The sequence below is a fragment of the Pelodiscus sinensis genome, chromosome 15, assembly GCF_049634645.1.
Source record: "Pelodiscus sinensis isolate JC-2024 chromosome 15, ASM4963464v1, whole genome shotgun sequence".
Taxonomy (NCBI): Eukaryota; Metazoa; Chordata; order Testudines; family Trionychidae; genus Pelodiscus; species Pelodiscus sinensis.
Window position 1 is genome coordinate 30,982,336 of NC_134725.1, and position 18,028 is coordinate 31,000,363.

General features: G+C 45.9%; 1 protein-coding gene across 4 annotated transcripts in view; it reads right to left on the minus strand.

Annotated features, from left to right (window-relative positions):
• The window catches only part of DNAH10 (dynein axonemal heavy chain 10), a 201,463-nt gene that overhangs the window by 55,788 nt on the left and 127,647 nt on the right, over nucleotides 1-18,028 (minus strand). For all 4 annotated transcript variants that reach the window (XR_012896005.1, XR_012896006.1, XM_075898516.1 and 1 more), the window contains 5 exons: nucleotides 10,944-11,147; nucleotides 9,891-9,971; nucleotides 5,356-5,553; nucleotides 4,156-4,317; nucleotides 2,705-2,879 (listed from right to left, as the gene is read on the minus strand). Coding sequence is in view for 2 of the 4 variants with exons in the window: in XM_075898516.1 (XP_075754631.1) it covers nucleotides 2,705-2,879; nucleotides 4,156-4,317; nucleotides 5,356-5,553; nucleotides 9,891-9,971; nucleotides 10,944-11,147 (820 nt within the window). In the remaining 2 variants the exon portion in view is untranslated. The remainder of the gene's footprint in view (nucleotides 1-2,704; nucleotides 2,880-4,155; nucleotides 4,318-5,355; nucleotides 5,554-9,890; nucleotides 9,972-10,943; nucleotides 11,148-18,028) is intronic.

Genomic DNA, 18,028 nt, shown 5'->3' on the forward strand with positions numbered 1-18,028 from the left:
ACATCCTCTGGCAAGGAGTTCCACAGATTCACTGTGCACTGTGTGAGGAAAAAGTTCCATTTGTTTGTTTTAAACCTGCTAACTATTAATTTGACCTCTACTTCGTATATTATGGAAACAAATAAATAACTTTTCCTTATTCAGTTTTTCTACACTAGTCATGATTTTATAGACCTCTTTCATATCCCCCTTTAATCTCCTATTTTCTAAAATGAAAAGTCCCAGTCTTTTTAATCTGTCTTCATATGGGTGCCATTCCAAACCCCTAATCATTTTTGTTGCCCTTTTCTGAACCTTGTCCAATGCCAATGCATCTTTTTTGAGATGAGGAGACCCCATCTGTATGCAGCATTCCAGTTGTGAGCGTACCATGGTTTTATACAGAGGCAATAAAATATTCTCTGTCTTATTCTCTAGCTCTTTTTAAATCATTCCTTATCTTCTGTTTGCTTTTTTGACCGCCACTGCACATGGAATGGAAGTTTTCAGAGAACTATCCACAATGACTCCAAGATCTCTCCCTTGAATAGTTGTACCTAAATTGGTCCCCATCATATTGTGTGTATAGCTGAGATTATTATTTCCCTTGTGCATTACTTTACATTTATCAACATTCAATTTCATTTGCCATTTTGTTACCCAATGTTTGCTGTGACCTTTTTGAAGCTCTTCACAGTCTTCTTTGGTCTTATCTATCATCTTGAGCAGTTCAGTATCATCTGAAAATTTTGCTCTCTCGCTGTTTACTCTTTTCTCCAGATCATTTATAAATAAGTTGAATAGGATTGGTCCCAGGACAGACTCTTGGGGGACAGGGCTAGTCTTACCATGAGGCAAACCGAGGCTACTGCCTCAGGTTCCAGATTTGGGGGAGGAGGGCGCACCACCAGGACCCAGAGTGTAGAAAATTGTGTCTGCTGCTGGTGCATATGTATTCTCTCTGCTCTAGATGCACAGTACCATGAGAAGAGTAGAACAGGAAGAAGGCAGAATTGAGACCTTTCAAAGTTTTGGCCCAAGCGAGAGGCCATGGGGGCATCATTTGAGCTCCCTGCCTCAGGTGACAAAATGTTGTGGGCCAGCCATGTTGGGGGACATCACTAGTCACTTTTCTCCCTTCTGAAAACTTACCATTTATTGCTACCCTTTGTTTCATGTCTTTGAACCAGTTATCAACTTATTTTACTTAAGAGCCTTTGGTGAAAGACCTTGTTAAAGGCTTTCTGGAAATCTAAGTACACTGTATCCACTGGATCCCCCTTGTACACATGTTTGTTGACCCCTTCAAAGAACTCTAGTAAATTAGTAAGGCAAGATTTCCCTTTCCAGAAACAATGTTGATTTCCTCCCCAACAAATTACACTGGCCCCTTTTCCGAAAGGGGCATGCTAATTTTCAACTTCAGAATAGGGAAATCCGCAGGGGATTTAAATATCCCCCGCGGGATTTAAATAAAGATGTCTGCCGCTTTTTTCCGGCTTGGGGAAAAGCCGGAAAAAAGCATCTAGACTGGCCCGATCCTCCGGAATAAAGCCCTATTCTGGAGGATCTCTTATTCCTACTTCTCTTATTCCTACTTCTCTCTGTTTCATTAAATGTTCCTTTTCTACACTCAGACTCTGCTTGTGAGTGGGGAAGCATTGCCTCTCAGAGGTGCCCAGGGGTGTGTGAATTTCCCAGGTTACTGGGTGGGGGCTCGAGCCGGTTCTGTGTAAGATGGACCCCTAGATATTGAACCCAGCCCTGGTTGCTGCCAGGCCTACCCGCCAGAAGGGTTGCAAAGGTATCAAGAAATTTTATCTCTGCATCCCATCCTGAGGTGACGGGTCCTCAGTCAATATGGGGATAGCTGAAACCCCCCACTATTATTGAGTTTTTTATTTTGGTAGCCTCTCTAATCTCCCTTAGCATTTCATAGTCACTATCACTGTCCTGATCAGGTGATTGATAATATATCTCAACTGTTATATCTTATTATTGGAGCATGGAATTACTGTCCATAGAGTTTCTATGGAATATTTTGGCACATTTAATATTTTTACTTCATTTGATTCTTCATTTTGTATAGTGCCACTCCCCAACCAGCACAACCAATTCTGTCCTTCCAATATATTTTATACCCTGGTATGACTGTGTCCCATTGGAAGAGTCTGAAGGGAGCAAAAGTGGCAGAATGTTTTGAAGTTTGCGTATAGCTTTAAAATCACCCCTACAAAACATAAAAAAGAAGGGTCTACCAAAAAAGAAATGCATAGTCTTACCATCAAACATACTTGAAACACAAGTGCTATATATCCCATATTTATATAGAATAACATCACTTCTACCACAGTGAAAGGGCTGGGATAGCTACTACCTGAATGACCCCCACAGCCAGTTCAGTCTGTAGTACACAGGGTGGAAGAACTGTATTACAGAATAACTAGAAAAACATAAAATACTGGACTGCTTTTCAGGAACAAAGCAGTGGTTGACTCATAGGGCTTGGAGATCTCCAAGCCCTGCCTCAGACTCCCTGAGAGACCTTGACCTCTCTAGCCTCATTCCCCACATCTGTCTAATAAGGATGATCATGCTTCTTTGCCTCTCACAGGGTTTGTAAATTGAAGGTGCTAAGTGTTTGTGAGTTGCTCCCCCAATGCAGCAAAAGTCACCATAAAAAATAATTCTCAAGTTTATGCTATTACAAATTAGAACTAATCACCTAATTTCTGTGACATCAGACTTATCAAGCTTCTGCAGCTCCAATTTAGCAGCTTCCAAAATAGGCATAGCCTCAGCCAGGGCCGTCTCTGCATCCTTCTTTTCCACAGCAATGACCTTATTTTGTTCTTCTATCTCCATCGCTTTTTCTTCAGCCAATTTTTTCTTCTCCTCAGCTAAAAGGTGTGAAAGGCAGACTATGGTAAATGGCTTCCTAAGATTTGTATCTAGCTAACAAACCACTGCAAGTGCACACGACCTAAAATCAGAAACTACAGCTGTCACCACTATTAACTCATTTGGTGCTAGGTCACTGCAACTGAAGTACTTTTCCCACCACAGAAAAGTTATGGAATGCTCATAATAACAGCAGGATGCAATCTCCTTTTCTGCTCCCTTTTTCTTGTTTGTCTCTCCCTTTTCAGAGGGGAAATAGCTCACAAATCTTCTTTTGACCCCTGGCACATCTACTCCTATTACTTTTCCTCGTGCCACCCATGCCTTTGGCTCACTACACTCTCCTTGCTGCTAAGTGGGTTGATCCGGTCTGCAGATGCTCTGCCGCTTCCTCGCCCCAGGGACAGGGGAGCGCATGAAGTCTCCTCCCCCACCAGGGGCAAGCAGCGCTTAGAGTGAATTGCTAGCTACTCAGCTGGCAGTTCACTCTTAAGCGCCACTTGGGGGCAGGGAGTTAGGTACTTTGCACATTCCCTCTGTCCCCAAGCCAATCAGGGTCTGGGGACAGGAGGAGCATACAAAGTCTGCTCTAACCTTGCCCTGCAAGGGGTGTGTGGTGCCTAGACTGAACTGCTAGCTAAACTCTAAGCACCATGCGACTCTTGCAGGGTAGGGGCAGGAAGCAAAAGACTTTGTATGCTTCCTCACCCCAGGCCCTGAATGACCAGAGGGAACCGCCAGCTGACCAGAACAGCCAGAGGTTCTTTGTAGGAGGCATAGTGCGGGCAAAAACTTCACCTGCTTCACCAGGCCAATCAGGGTCAGTGGGCTGAGAGAGCATGGAAGAGTCCTGGCTCCAACCATGGAAGTGTCCTAGCTCCTGCCCCTTCCAGGAAGGCCTGGGACCATTTAAAAAATTTGTGAAGTGGTCCCCCTTCTAAAACTATTATCCACACCTGTGAAAGAAAAAGTTTCTTTCAACAGTTTTGGGATGGGATGTGAAGAAGAACACAATATCTACTTGCAATGGTAATGGACATTACCATGAGAAGATTGTAATTGTACAGGTTGGAATATGATCAAAATACAAAGGTCAACAGTCCTACTCTTGTGCTAAGTACCATATAACTGTTAATGATACCATGATGGTTATTCTTAAAGGATGCAGGTATTAAATGAACAACACCTGTGTTCTTTAAGAATCTCCCAATCTAATACTGACCTGGCCCAAACCAGCTTATCTTGTGGGATATGACAGGTGTTTTAAATACTTGCCTATTGTTGTGTTGGTTGCTATCTCTTGTAACAAGGCCTCACAGGCAGCTGATTTTTCAGCTAATACAATTTTCTGCTCTGCAAGTTTCTCATTTAGTTCATCCAGCTGAACAGTAGCTTCCTTCAGTTTATCTAATCCTCCCTCCAGGCGTTTGCATTGTGCTTAGTGAAAAAAGGGGAAAAATGTTATTGATTTATCATATCCTGACAGGTACCATTATTTAAAATGTGTCCCATTCTGTGGTCACAGAAATCAGTCCTTTTCTTAAAAGACCTTCCTTGCTATTTTTGGAGGGTCACAAGCTATTACAGTGCTCCAAAAAGCCCAAGCTCCTTGGTCAGTCCTCATGTTTAGACAGTAAAATGAACATGAAACCATCCTTTCAATCCTACTGCTATAGCTTTGGCTCAGGATTTGCAGAGCATGGCTGAGTCATGGACCCTCTTTTGCCTGTGGCACATTTTCTTGTTTCTGCAGAAGCTCTGACTACAGGCAGTCCCCGTACAAGATAGGGACTGTAGGTTTGTTCTTAAGTTGAATGTGTATGTAAGTCAGAACTGGTACACACTGTAGGGGAAACTCTAGCCAAACATTTCTCCAGAGCTCACTTTTATTCTCCCACACCTCACTTCCCTCAGTCCTTTATTCTCAAGCTGAGGTGTCTGCTGAGAAAAGCCGCTCCGCATCTCCCTGGTCTGCTGGGGACGGGGGGGGGGGGGGGCTAGCTTCGCGTCTCCCTGGTCTGCTGGGGGGAAGCAGCTAGTGCGGGGTTGCCTCACCCCGTTTGTAAGTAGGGATCTGATGTAAGTCGGATCCATGTAACCCGGGGACTGTCTGCATACTGTACATTTCAATGCATTAAGCACATTGCAGTATTCATCAGAATACAGCTACCTATTCCAAGAGGAACAATGCATGTCACACCAGCACCTCTATAAAACCCCGAGCTGAGTGTGAGCAACCAAGTTCAAATCCATATCCAGACTCTCCCAAAGCTCTGGGAGGTTTGCATAGGAGGTTCGGCCTCAGGTCCAGATAAAGAAAATGTGTTACTCAGAGAAAGACTCGTTATTTAATGCAGTAGTAATTTGGGGGCATTTGGGTTGTAGTTACTTGATTGCTTTTGCACAGACTCGAAGAGTGAAATGAGTCTGTTAAAACCATTTCTATCATATAGTCTCAAAAAGAGAAAACCTTACCTAAAATGAACAGATTTTTCTCTTCCAGCAATTTTGAGTAAGTATTAATGAAATCAAGATAATTCTTTGGCGTAACAAAGTTGCTGCGTCTCAGCTTTTGTAGGAATTTTTTACTGAAGTTCCCTACAGATTCATGCACCATGACAATGTGCTCAATCACACACTCTGAGTACTCTGCTGGGATCAATGGATTTTCCCCTGAAAAGAGGACATGAAAAATAAAACATGTCAAAGACATTCAAAAGATGCTAAATTTCGTCATTTCCCATTTTACAGATAGGGAGACTAAAGCACTGGGAAAAATAAAAGTCAGTGGCGGAGTGAAGAACAGAGCCCAGGAATCCTAAGAGCTGGTCTAATGCTCACAGCATTCAACCATAGTGCCTCCAGCTTCTGGAGTTCTCTTTAACTTGGCCAATATATTTTTTAAAAGTTCTTTCCCAGTACATCTCTGCGCACCCTGAAAAAGCCTGCAAATTTGAGTTTTGTGGGGTCTGCGATATCAACACCTACAGATTGAGCTCAGATCTTTGCATTATACAGGTTGAGCCTTTCTGATCCAGCAACATCCATGATCCAGCATGATTTTAGTTCAGAGGCGTAGCGAGGGTGACCTAGGGCCATGGTCACCAACCCGTCGACCGTGATCGACTGGTCGATCACGAGGCCTCGACCAGTTGATTGCGAGGCGTTCGGGCAACCCTGCCCCCCATTTTCCCCTCACTCCCGAGAAGCCCCACTACCTACCTCTAGTGTAGTGCCGGCTTCCCCCGGGGTGGATGAAAATCCTCTCTGAAGCCCATGTCACGTCCGGGGGTTCCAGAAGTGCGTGGGCAGCTCCCCCTCCCACAGCTCTGTTGCGTGCAGGGGGAGGGGGCATTGGCCCTAGAGGAGGAGTGCGGAGGCTTCCCTGCACCGCCGGCACTGGAGGGGTGAGTTGGGCGCAGGGGTTTCCCTGCGCCGCGGGAGCGGGAGTTGGCCCCGGGGTTTGGCCGCGCTGTGGGAGGGGTTTGGCCGCACTGCACCGCGGGAGGAGGGTTTGGCCCTAGGGCAGGTGCCCGCGGGGGTTGGCCACGCTGCAGGAGGGGAGGGGAGGGGCCGGGCTGGGCCACGCCGCAGAAGGGGGGTTTGGCCCCGCCGTGGGAGGGGTGGAGGTTGCCCCTGGTGCAGGCTCCCATGGGGGTTTGGCCCTGCCGCGGAATGGGGGTGGTTGCCCCCGAGGCATGCTCCCACGGGGGTTAGACCCGGGCAGGCACGCTCGGGGTTTCCCTGCGCCGCGGGGGGCCCGGAGGAGGCATGTGCTGGCTTCCCAGGGGACGAGGGGGGCGGGGAAAGAGAATCCTGGGAGGAGGTAGATGCAGGTGACTCTGCTGCCATTGGCACCCTGCCCCTGCTCCCCAGACTCCACTCCCCTGTCCCCAGCTACAGAACTCTGCCCCCACTCCCTGAACACTGTCCTCACTCCCGTCTCCATTCCCGTCCCCAATCCCTGAACTCTGTCCCCACTGGCACCCTGTCCCCTGCTGCAGAACCCTGTCCTCTCCCCTCCCAGCACCTTGTTCCCTCTCCCCTGCCCCCAGCCGCAGAACTCTGTCCCCACAAAATGTATAATTATAAATGCTTCATTGTAGATTTAAATAGCATGAATAAAGAACAGATCATTTATTTCATAACTATAAACACCTGATTTTAATTTTATATATCGCATAATTTAAAAATAAAGTGTTTATCAGTGTGTAATTAAGGGCTGGGGATAGCAAGTGATGGACAGGAGAAGAATAGAGAGGGCGGGGCTTCAAGAAAGGGGCAGGGCTTCAAGGAAGGGGTGGGGCAGTAGATCTTCATCTGTTCTGAGACTTAAAAAGTGATCTTCAGTGTAAAAAGGTTGGAAACCACTGACCTAGGGCTACTTCAAAAATTTTTGAAGTGGCCCCTGGGCAAAAATTATTGCCCACCCCTTATGTAAATGGTATCATGAGCTTTCGTGGGTGGAAGTAGGTTGTGCCCACAAAAGCTCATGATACCATGTATATCAGGCATGTCATACAGGTTTCTGACAGGCTACATATGGCCCAATTTAATTTTTTTGTGGCCTGCCACTACATTTTTATAAAAGAATACAGTGCAGACCACTGGCCGCTGGGAGCACATGGCTGAGTGCAGATCACAGCTGGCCAGGCTGCTCTGCACAGGCATCAAGTGCCTGCTCACAGCTAGCTGCTGTGCTCACACCTCCCCAGTGCCTAAGAAAGAAATGTGTGGCAGCGGTGACAGTGACACTAGCTCCAGGACCCAGGCATTAGGTATGGGAGGGACTGAGAGTGCCTGGGTCTGGGGAAGGGAAGAGGCATTGAGTTAAGAGTGGGTTGGTGGTGCTTTGGGAGAGTGGAAGGCATTTGGGTTAGAACAGGGATATGGGAGTGCCTGGCTCCGGGAGAGTTGAGGGGGATATTTTGTTAATGTTTTGGGTTTTATTTATTTATTTCCAAATAAAATCACAAAATGTATATTAATTTTATATAAATAAATATGTCAGATAAATTATTTGAAATTGTACGAATAATTATATGTTTATGCAAAATCTCAAACTTACAAAGTATCTGAAATTTTCACAGAAGCCTATCCTATTTGATTTACCATAGTCTATACCTGTTTTTATTTCAACAAAACAAGTTATATATCATATAAAAAATTTAAAAGCACCTTACATTTATATTGAAATTAAAAATTATTTTGTGAGCAAATAATTTTACACATCAAATTATTGTATTATATTAAAACAAGACCTGAAAAAATATTTTAAAATATACTTTAACATACTCTATAATAATAAATAATTACAACTTTCCGATAGAAGTACATTTTATTTGGTGTCCCTGAAAGCTATCATTTTTCACTTGTGTTGCCCTTAGTGGGCTTCAAATTTGACATGCCTGATCTACTTGTTTGTTAGTCTTTAAAATGTTACCAGACCATTATTTTTTAAGTTTTTATATTTGTTATAAAATATCTTTTATTTTAGAAAAATTATAAGTAACCCCAATGCACCCACCTCTCCCCCAGAGCCAGGCCCCCCCCCAACGCTCCCCATCCCAATGCACTCACCCTTCCCCATGAACCAGGCCCCCCCAGGACCGGGAGCACCCTCCCCCCCATCAAATCCTCCTCCCTCTCCTCCCCGCAGAGCCAGGCACCAGAAGAAGGGATGGCCGGGTAAGGAAATCTAACCTTTAAAGTGGCTGCTCCTGCCGCCCAAACCTGCTGCCTCACTTGCAGTGTGTAGAGCCGGGAGCACGTAGCCAACTCCCGGGTCTCTGTTCAAAAGCATCATGTGGGCCATAGCAGCATGCGCTTTGCTCCCACCCTGGCGCCCCCCTAGTGTGGCACCAGGGGGCAACTGTCCCCCCCACCCTTCACTATGCCTTGGTTTTAGTTAGCCAGATGTCCACTTATCATGGGCATGGCCAAGTTTCCCATGGTCTCAAAGTTTGTTTACAGCCACCAGTCCTGGCTCTCAGTGTTCTGTGCTGTTATTAAGCTCTAAATTACCCCAAATGTCTTCTAAAAGCCCAGTAAGCAGTGGAAGTGTTGGCGATGTTGCTAGATAATATTGACCTCTCATGGTATGGCAAATTCTTTGGTTTGGAAGCAATCAGGTTCCAAGAGTGCTGGACTAGAGCGGTTCAACGTGTTGTAGAATGTACTATTTTTCAACCATTAATTCTATCTTAGCCAGCTGAGCTCACTATCTACACAACAAAGGACTTTAGATCTGTGAGTGTAAGATTCAAGACCAACACAACCAGATCTGTAGAGGTTTAAAAACTGGGGTGTGTGCAAATTTAAGAATCATTTACACAGGGAGTTCATAAGAAATACTTCCTATGGACTCTCTATGGAAAGATGGAAGGACTTGAGAGCCACATTTAGATACATCAGACATTTGATGTCTAACTTCTTTACCAGCAAGAAATGAGTGAGAGTGACACAGCTTCATAACAAAATCTCCCAAGTCCTTCTCCATTCTACTTGCAGGCAGCTCTTGTAATCCCTTATGCATCTGCTGCTTTTTACTGGCACTTGGTGGGATTTTCAGCAGGGCCTAAAAGTGGCTCCAGAAAGAAGTCCAGGATCTGTGCTTCTAAAAACCCCATCCTCAACTTCTAAACCAAGTTCAATTAAGAAACCTGAAAGGGATTTCTCGAAGTAAAAACTTGCTTGCTGCCACTGTACCTTGGGCAAAGGACTGCAAACATCCTGCTAATGTTTGTGAGGATACTTTATTTCACTTACTTATGCAGAAGATGATATGACTTCTCAGAAACACAGAAGTTAGTTTCAATTTGAATTTTAGCAAACTTAAAAATATATTTGGAAAGGGACATGACTTAGTAACTATTTGTAATTTGTTTTTAGTCATTAGACTGTCAATTTAAAATGAAGAATCATCCTTAATGTAACAGCAAATATCTTAAAGGCAGTGAATCCTGATATTACTGGATACACCATGAGTTTGAAGCTGACATTTTCCTTACCTAAAAAGGACTTGGCAACGGCATATAAGGCTTGTGGGGGCCAGGGCAAGAACCAGTCAATGCCAGTATTGTTGACAAGACCTTAAAACAAATAAATATTGTCAACAAAACAATCCATCTTCAGTATTAACCCCGGATCCTGCAAATATGCTTATGCTTAACTTTACTCATATGTGTTTGCAGGATCAAAAGCTTAATTAGTACACGGTCTGGTACTTTTAGCAAAGGTGCTTACGCATAAACCAATCCCTCTATTTAAATATCAAATAACGAACTGAGTACCCAGTGTCCAGGCCTACCCCTCATGTGACCCACTGCATTGTTCTTTTGTAAGTAAGTAACTTATTTCCACAGCTACTCATAAACCGTCTTTAATCTGTAAATATCAGACCAGTGAATGGAGACAATTTGAGAGTTACTCTAATAGAGATGAAGTGCTGCAATACAGGCAGGCCATTTAGCACACATTCATAGCTCAAAGAAGTTATTAACTGACTGTTAATTGTCTGACCCAAATATAAACAGAGCCGGGGGGGGGGGCTAACAGACTTACTGTGCCCCTGGACAAGATGGGAGGGAAGGACTGATTCTGCGCTCCCAGAAGGTGTGGGGCTGCAGCAGCCAGCCCTCAGTCCCACCTAACCCACACCTTTCTATGTCCTTCCACTGCCAACCAGCCTTCACAGCTGCCTGGATTGTGCATCATGAGGCTTCGGTGGTGATTTAAAGGGCCACCACCACTGCCGCAATAGCATCAGCCAGAAATCCTGGTCCCTTTTAAATAGCAAGGCCCCGGGCCAGTTGCCCCCTTTGCCCAATCCCTTCCCCATTGGTAAGCCTGAAACTGACCATATAAATGTCAATCAATCTCCACTTATGTGTGGTAACTAATAATAAAATATACTATACTATACTATTTGTTTGCCCTGATGAATAACTGCTTTTAAAATATCTGCACACATCCATTGAAGAACTTGTCCAAGATTACTTCTAACCAGCATCCCATATGTACACAGGAGCTAAACACTGAAGTGTAAAATTTAATACACAAACCTGGGAAATTTCGGCAACGTGTTCTCAGGGTATCACCAACTGGTGACATCCCAAGGACAATATGAAGGTTGTTTGCACTCTTATTTACAAAATACTGCCAGACACTTTCTTTAGCAGGTCCCACTCCAGCTTTAATAGCTTCATCTCCAATCTGACTGAGTATAGAGTCTTTTTCATCATCTGGAAAAAGTGCTGGTACAATTCCTATCACATAAAGACAGAGCGGTCACAGAAAGTTCTCAGCATGGTAAAGAGGCAGCAAGGCCTAGGGGAATGATAATTGTCCCAGAAGCCAGAAAATTGCTGACTTCTAAAATTGGTTCAGCAAAAAATACTCTTAATGGCTTTGGACAAATCACTTTAGTGTCCCTATCTAGAAAATGGGGGCAATATTTATGGTACCTTCATCCCTTACAAAGGTCTTGTGAGGAATAATTACATCATTTTTTTATATTTCAAATATATAAAACATCATAGCTCAAAAGATTGTCTCTTTCCTCAAAAAAGTTGGTTTAAGCATACACAGAGCACTCTGAGTACTTTCAAGGCTTGTCTCTTTCACCAACAGAAGTTTGTTCAACAAAAGTTATTACCGCCCCACCTTATTTCTCTTCTGATATCCTGGAACCAATATGGCCACAACAACATGGCAAACAACATACAAGTGATAAGTAATTTATCGGAACTCATAATAATGTAAAATAAAATATAATTATTTTGATCACATGCATATGAAAAATTAAAACACATGCTTCATCAGATTTGTACATAAAACATAACTAGGGAATATAACAATCAGTCCACATTTTAACTATCCACAAACAAATAGCTACTCTATGTATTTAACAGCTACTACAGACAGACATCAGGACAGAGTTAAACAGACAAATAGACACAGACAAATAGACACAGGGACACAGAAATACACACAGAGGAGATGCAGAAAGAGAACAGAAAGAAGAGAGTAAGGCTGAGTCTACACTACCGATTTTGTCAACAAAACTTAGGTTGACATCCAAAAACTGACAAAACACAAATCACTAGAGGATGTTCACACTCTCTCTGAGGACATATCATGTTCACACTGGAAGGACCATCATTGACAGTGTGAGTAATGTGCCTGTGGGTATGTATCCCACAGTGCAGTGCTGTGCAAAGGCAGAGCTGATTCCTGCACATCTTGGGATTCCCTCTGAGTTCTCCCACACCATCCTTAGCTGCTGGGAGTTACATCATGAGTAGCTCTGTGAGCTCTCCATGCTGAGGAATGTCAAAGCAGTACAGCAGCCTGCCCCCCTCTTCCTGCAGCAGTCTCAGTCTGCGTGCCATTGTGTTCGTAGTGCAGGGCAGAACAGAAGCACTCCAATTATTTGCTCTTTGTTTGTTCCCCAAAAGAAGCAGCTCACTCAGCTGTCAGATACTTCCCGGAACTTTAAAAAGAGAAGGAGTGCATGTCTGCAGGGCAGCAAAGATCAAAACACTCACAGAGCCATCAGGGTTAAGGATGTTAAAATGTGGTTATTAGGCTAATCGTATAGTTGATACAAATTGTATCGATTTTACGATTAGTCGATAGGACTGCGCTGCATATCCACAGTGGGGTGTAGGTCCAGAGCTGGCTGTAGCTGGGACTGAGCAGTCCTGGCTCATGCTGGCTCCGGAAGCCTCCTGTGCTGAAGTTCTGCATTTTAAATGTAGTAACGTAAGCCTCTGGGCTCTTATTACATTTAAAATGCAGATGGAGAGGCACAGTGATCAGTGTGAGCTGGGTCTGCTTGGCCCTGGCTCACACTGAGTCCAGCAGCTCCTGTTCATGGCAGACAGCCCCGTCCTCCACAAGCAGGGGTTGGCCATGGGCAGGAGCAGTGCCAGCAGTAGCTTCTGTTCATGGCAGCCACGACTGGCTGTGGACAAGTGCTGCTTCAGAAGCCCTGGCTGCTACAAATGGGCTGCTTGGTGACAGCAGGCTCTGTCTGTGGGGGGACCCAGCTTTTAAGCTGGCTCCCCCCCAGCACCAGCTCTTGTTCCTTCCTCTTGCCTCATATAGCCTTATGGGGTTCATGTACTTTTCAAAAGCAGAAGTACCCCAGGGAACATGGGGCAAGCAGGGACTCAAGCAGTCCCCACTCGTCCCATATTGCAACTGCAGTGCTTCAGCCTTTGAAATGTAGCAAGAGCCCTGTAGGGTTCTTTTACATTTCAAAGGTTGAAGCATAGCAGTGGGAACACAGTGGAGACTGCTTGAGTCTATACTGGCCCCGTGCTCGCTGCAAGGTTTCTGCTTTTGAAATGTATAAGCGTCCTGTAGGCTCACCCCATATTCCCTGCAGTGCTTCTGCTTTTGAAATGTACAAGAGCCTGTAGGCTCCTCTAAGGATGAAGCAGCTGCTTCAGTTCCCACTCGCACCATTTCCCTGCTGTGCCTCTCCCCTCTCCACAGAGACACTGGTAGGTGGAGCCAAATTTTAAGCTGGCTCCCCCCAGCATAGGCTCGTTCCCCCACTTTGCTGCTTCTCTCTGATAGAGGCAGCAAGCGGGGGAGGAAGCAACTAGTCAAGTCACTTCTCGACTATCTGATAAGCTTATGCTTATCAGACAGTCGACTAGTCACTTACATCCCTAATTAGGGTAGGCATTGGGAGATACTGGCAGAAGCCAGTTCTGTTGACAAAACAAATAGAGTCCACACTGGCTTTTTGTCAACAATAAAGTGAGGGAGGGAAAAAAAAAGTCTCTTTTAGAGGCAGAAGTTTTTTGTCACCAAAACGGTGTTTTTCCAGACAAATATCAAGCAGTGTGTACACTCTCACTGTTTTGTTTCACAAGGCTGTTTTTGGCAGCAAGACTTGGATGTGTGCCTCTGGATCACAAATGTAATCAAAGATGTCCATGAGACAATATCTCTATTAAGATATAACCCACATTAGGAAACAGCTTGAGAGAGAATTCTGGGTCAAATACCATGGATAGGGCAAAATAGCTCTTTTTGTAGCCCATTACACCTATCCAGACTAGGGTTGTTAAATTTCAATTAATCAGCTAATTAAGTAGTTGATGGAATTTCCATCAACTACTTGATTAATTGATAAGGGGGAGGTGGGGCACTCGCTATGCCAGCTGTGCCTCAGCCTTTTAAACTGAGCAAGGGCCAGCTCTTACTACTTTTAAAATGCAGAAGAGCAGCGGGGAACAATGGGCAAGTGTATTTTGACTGTGGTGCTTCAGCATATGAAAAAAGAAGTTACTCACCCTGTGCAGTAACGATTGTTCTTGGAGATGCGTGTCCCGTGGGTGCTCCACTGTAGGTGTCGGCTTGTCCCGGCGCCGCAGATCGGAGATCTTTCTAGCCGTAGTCTGCCGGATCACTCATGTGCGAAGTACGGCTCGTGGCTTTTCGCGCCGTTTGAGCAGCGCTGGTCCGGCTCCTGCCAGTTCCTCCTGCCTCTTAGTCTGAAAGACAAATAATAATAAATTCCAAAGAGGGGAGGAGGGCAGTTCGTGGAGCACCCACGGGACACGCATCTCGAAGAAAAATCGTTACTGCACAGGGTGAGTAACTTCTTTTTCTTCTTCGAGCAGTGTCCCATGGGTGCTCCACTGTAGGTGAATGTACAGCAGTAGCTCACGAATGGAGGAGGGTTCGGAGCTATCGTGCTGTAGCTGAGGATAACACTGCTGTCGCCACCGTGGAATCAGGTATTAACAAGTTCGGGATAGCGTAATGCGTGGCGAATGTTAAATTGGAAGACCACGTAGCAGCTCTGCAGATATCTATCAAGGGGACTCCCTTGAGAAAAGCAGTGGATGTAGCGACCGCCCGAGTTGAATGAGCCCTCATAGTCGAAGGCAGTGGTTTCTTACATAGTTCGTAACATGACCTTATGCACTGTACGATGGAAGAAGAGATGCGTTGGGCGGACAGTGGGCAACCCTTAGAACAGTCCGTCATTGATATTAATAATGCATCCGTCACACGGAATGGTCTGGTCCTCTCGATGTAAAAGGCGAGAGCCCGTCTGACGTCCAAAGTGTGCAGGCGTGCATGCTCTGGTGACGCATGTGGTTTAGGATGGAATACCGGGAGGATTATAGGTTCGTTAATGTGAAATCGAGAGATCACTTTGGGACGAAAGCGTGGTAATGTTCGGAGTATTACTGCTTGGTGCATAAAAATCGTATATGGAGGAGAGGCTGATAGCGCAGCTAGTTCACTCACTCTCCTCGCGGAAGTGATGGCCAGTAAGAAAATAGCCTTCATAGACAGATTGTATAACATACATGTTGCTAGCGGTTCAAACGGTCTGGCTGTTAGGGAATTGAGAACCAACTCAAGGTCCCAAGGATCCGCCGGTTGAGTATAATGCGGGTAAAGGTTAGACATTCCTTTCAAAAATCTTTTAGTTGTTGGATGAGAAAATAGTGAGTATCCGTTAATCCGCTGGTGAAAGGCTGCAATTGCAGCGACGTGAAGCCTGATGGAGGTACATGTGAGGCCTGAATCCTTAAGGTGTACAAGATAGTCCAGGATATATTGTAAAGGTGAGGAGACTGGGTCCAGGTCCTTTTGTGAACACCACGATGAGAAACGTGACCATTTAGAAAGGTAAGTAGTCCATGTAGATAGTTTTCTACTGTTCAGCAGAATGTGCTTGACAGACTGTGAGTATAGCACTTCTGATTGTTGGAACCAACTAGGTACCATGCCGTGAGCGCAAGATGATTCACCTGCGGGTGAAGCAGGGAGTGATGATCCTGTGACAGGAGATCGTGTCGAGGTGGCAGAAGAAACGGAGGATGCCTTGACATGCGATGTAAGTATGGGTACCATGTTTGCCTGGACCAGGCTGGGGCTATTAGGATTACTGTGGCCCTGTCTCGAATTATTTTCTCTACCACCCGTGGAATTAGAGGTGTGGGTGGGAATGCATATAGTAGGTGACGCCCCCAGTTGTATAGGAAAGCGTCGCCCTCTGAATTCTGTCCGATCCCCGCTCTCGAGCAATACCGAGGACATTTCGTATTGCGAGAAGTTGCAAAGAGGTCCACTATTGGGAAACCCCAGTGTTGGAATATCGTCGCAGTCACGGTTGGGTGCAGCTCCCATTCGTGATTGGGACAGAAATGTCTGCTGAGGGCGTCTGCCCTTACATTGTGCTGACCCGGGAGGTATTCTGCGACTAGAAAGACATTGTGACGATTGCACATGTTCCATAGGCGAACCGCCTCCGCGCACAGGGAGTGGGACCGGGCACCCCCTTGCTTGTTTATATAATAGACGGTCATTATATTGTCCGTCAGGACTCGTATGACCTGGTCTTGAATGACAGGAAGGAAGTGTTGACATGCCCTGTACACTGCCCTGAGCTCCAAAAAGTTGATGTGCATCAGCGACTCGTCTGGCGACCATAGGCCTTGTATTTGCTCGCGCCCAAGGTGCGCACCCCATCTGATGAGTGACGCATCCGTTGTCAATTGCATCGACGGTTGGGGGCGATGAAAGGGCACTCCCAACAATAGATTGTTTGGTACTGTCCACCAAGTAAGTGATTTCTTGACGTGGATGGGGACTGTTATTGTCCTGTGGACATCGCGTACGTTGGGGGGGACAGATTCGAGCCATCCAATGTTGGATGCATCGCAAATGTAACCTTGCATGCTTCACTACGTACGTTGTGGAGGCCATGTGACCCATGAGCTGCAGGCACCTTAGTATGGGAACCTTTGGGCTGTTGAGTAATATCTGAATCAAGTCTTGCATCGTGGAGAACCTTTCCATCGGTAATGATGCGCGTTCGGTCATAGAGTCCAGACGGGCGCCTATGAATTGTATTGTTTGGCGTGGTTCCAGTGATGACTTTGGAACATTGAGAAGGAGTCCCAGCTCGTGAAAGAGCCTGCGTGTTATCTGAGTGGCATTGATCGACTCCTGCAGTTACTGGGCTCTTATTAGGCAATCGTCGAGGTATGGGAAAATCATTATGTGTAGGCGACGTAGGTATGCAGTCACCACAGCCAGGGTCTTGGAGAAAACCCGCGGAGCCAACGAGAGACCGAACGGCAGGACCTTGTACTGGAAATGGTCTGTACCAATTTGAAAGCGCAGAAATCGTCTGTGTGCTGGGTGGATCGCAATGTGAAAGTATGCGTCCTGAAGATCGAGGGATGTGAACCAATCCTCATTCTGAAGTGCTGGGATGATTGTGGTTAAGGTAACCATTTGAAAGCATTGTTTTCGCAAGAAACGGTTGAGGTCGCGGAGATGTAGTATCGGTCTCCATCCCGATTTCTTTTCCGTTACGAAGTAGCAGGAGTAGAACCCTCTGCCCTTGAATTCGTCCGGAACACGTTCTATCGCCCCGACAGTAAGAAGACGGGCGACTTCCTGTCTGAGCAGTATCTCATGAGATGGGTCCCTGAAAAGGGACGGAGCAGAGGGGGATGGATGAGGTAGCGACGTGAATGGAATGGTATAACCGAGACGAATTGTTTCGAGGACCCATTTGTTGGTGGTGATGTAGGCCCATCGATGGAGGTACGGTCTGAGGCGGTGATGAAATATCGCCTTTGAAGCACTCGGAATGGTATTGACGGGAATGGTTCTCAACCCCTCGAGGGAAGCGTCAAACTTGCTGCCTGGTACCCTGCTGGGAAGTCGTTTTGGGCGGCGGGCGGCTGCGTTGTTGCCGCTGCCTACCCCTCTGTTGGTCCTGGGGTCTATACTGAGGGGATTGCCGGAAGGGGGGCCTCCGTCTCTGGTAGGTCGTATATCGCTTTTTGCGGTATGGAGGGGTGTACATTCCGAGCGTTTTCAGAGTGGTTCTGGAATCCTTCCCCGAGTGTAGGAGTTGGTCAGTCTTCTCGGAGAAGAGGTTCTGTCTGTCGAAAGGTAAGTTCTCGACCTTTGAAAACAGGTCCTTGGGAGCAGAAGACTGTTGCAGCCAGGATGCTCTGCGCATAACGACTGATGTGGCTGTCGTGCGCGCTGCTGCGTCAGCTGTGTCCAGAGCAATATGTAAGGCTGTTCCTGAGGCTGCGTAGCCCTCTTTTATCACAGCCTTTAGGATGTCCCGCTTTGACTCTGGAAT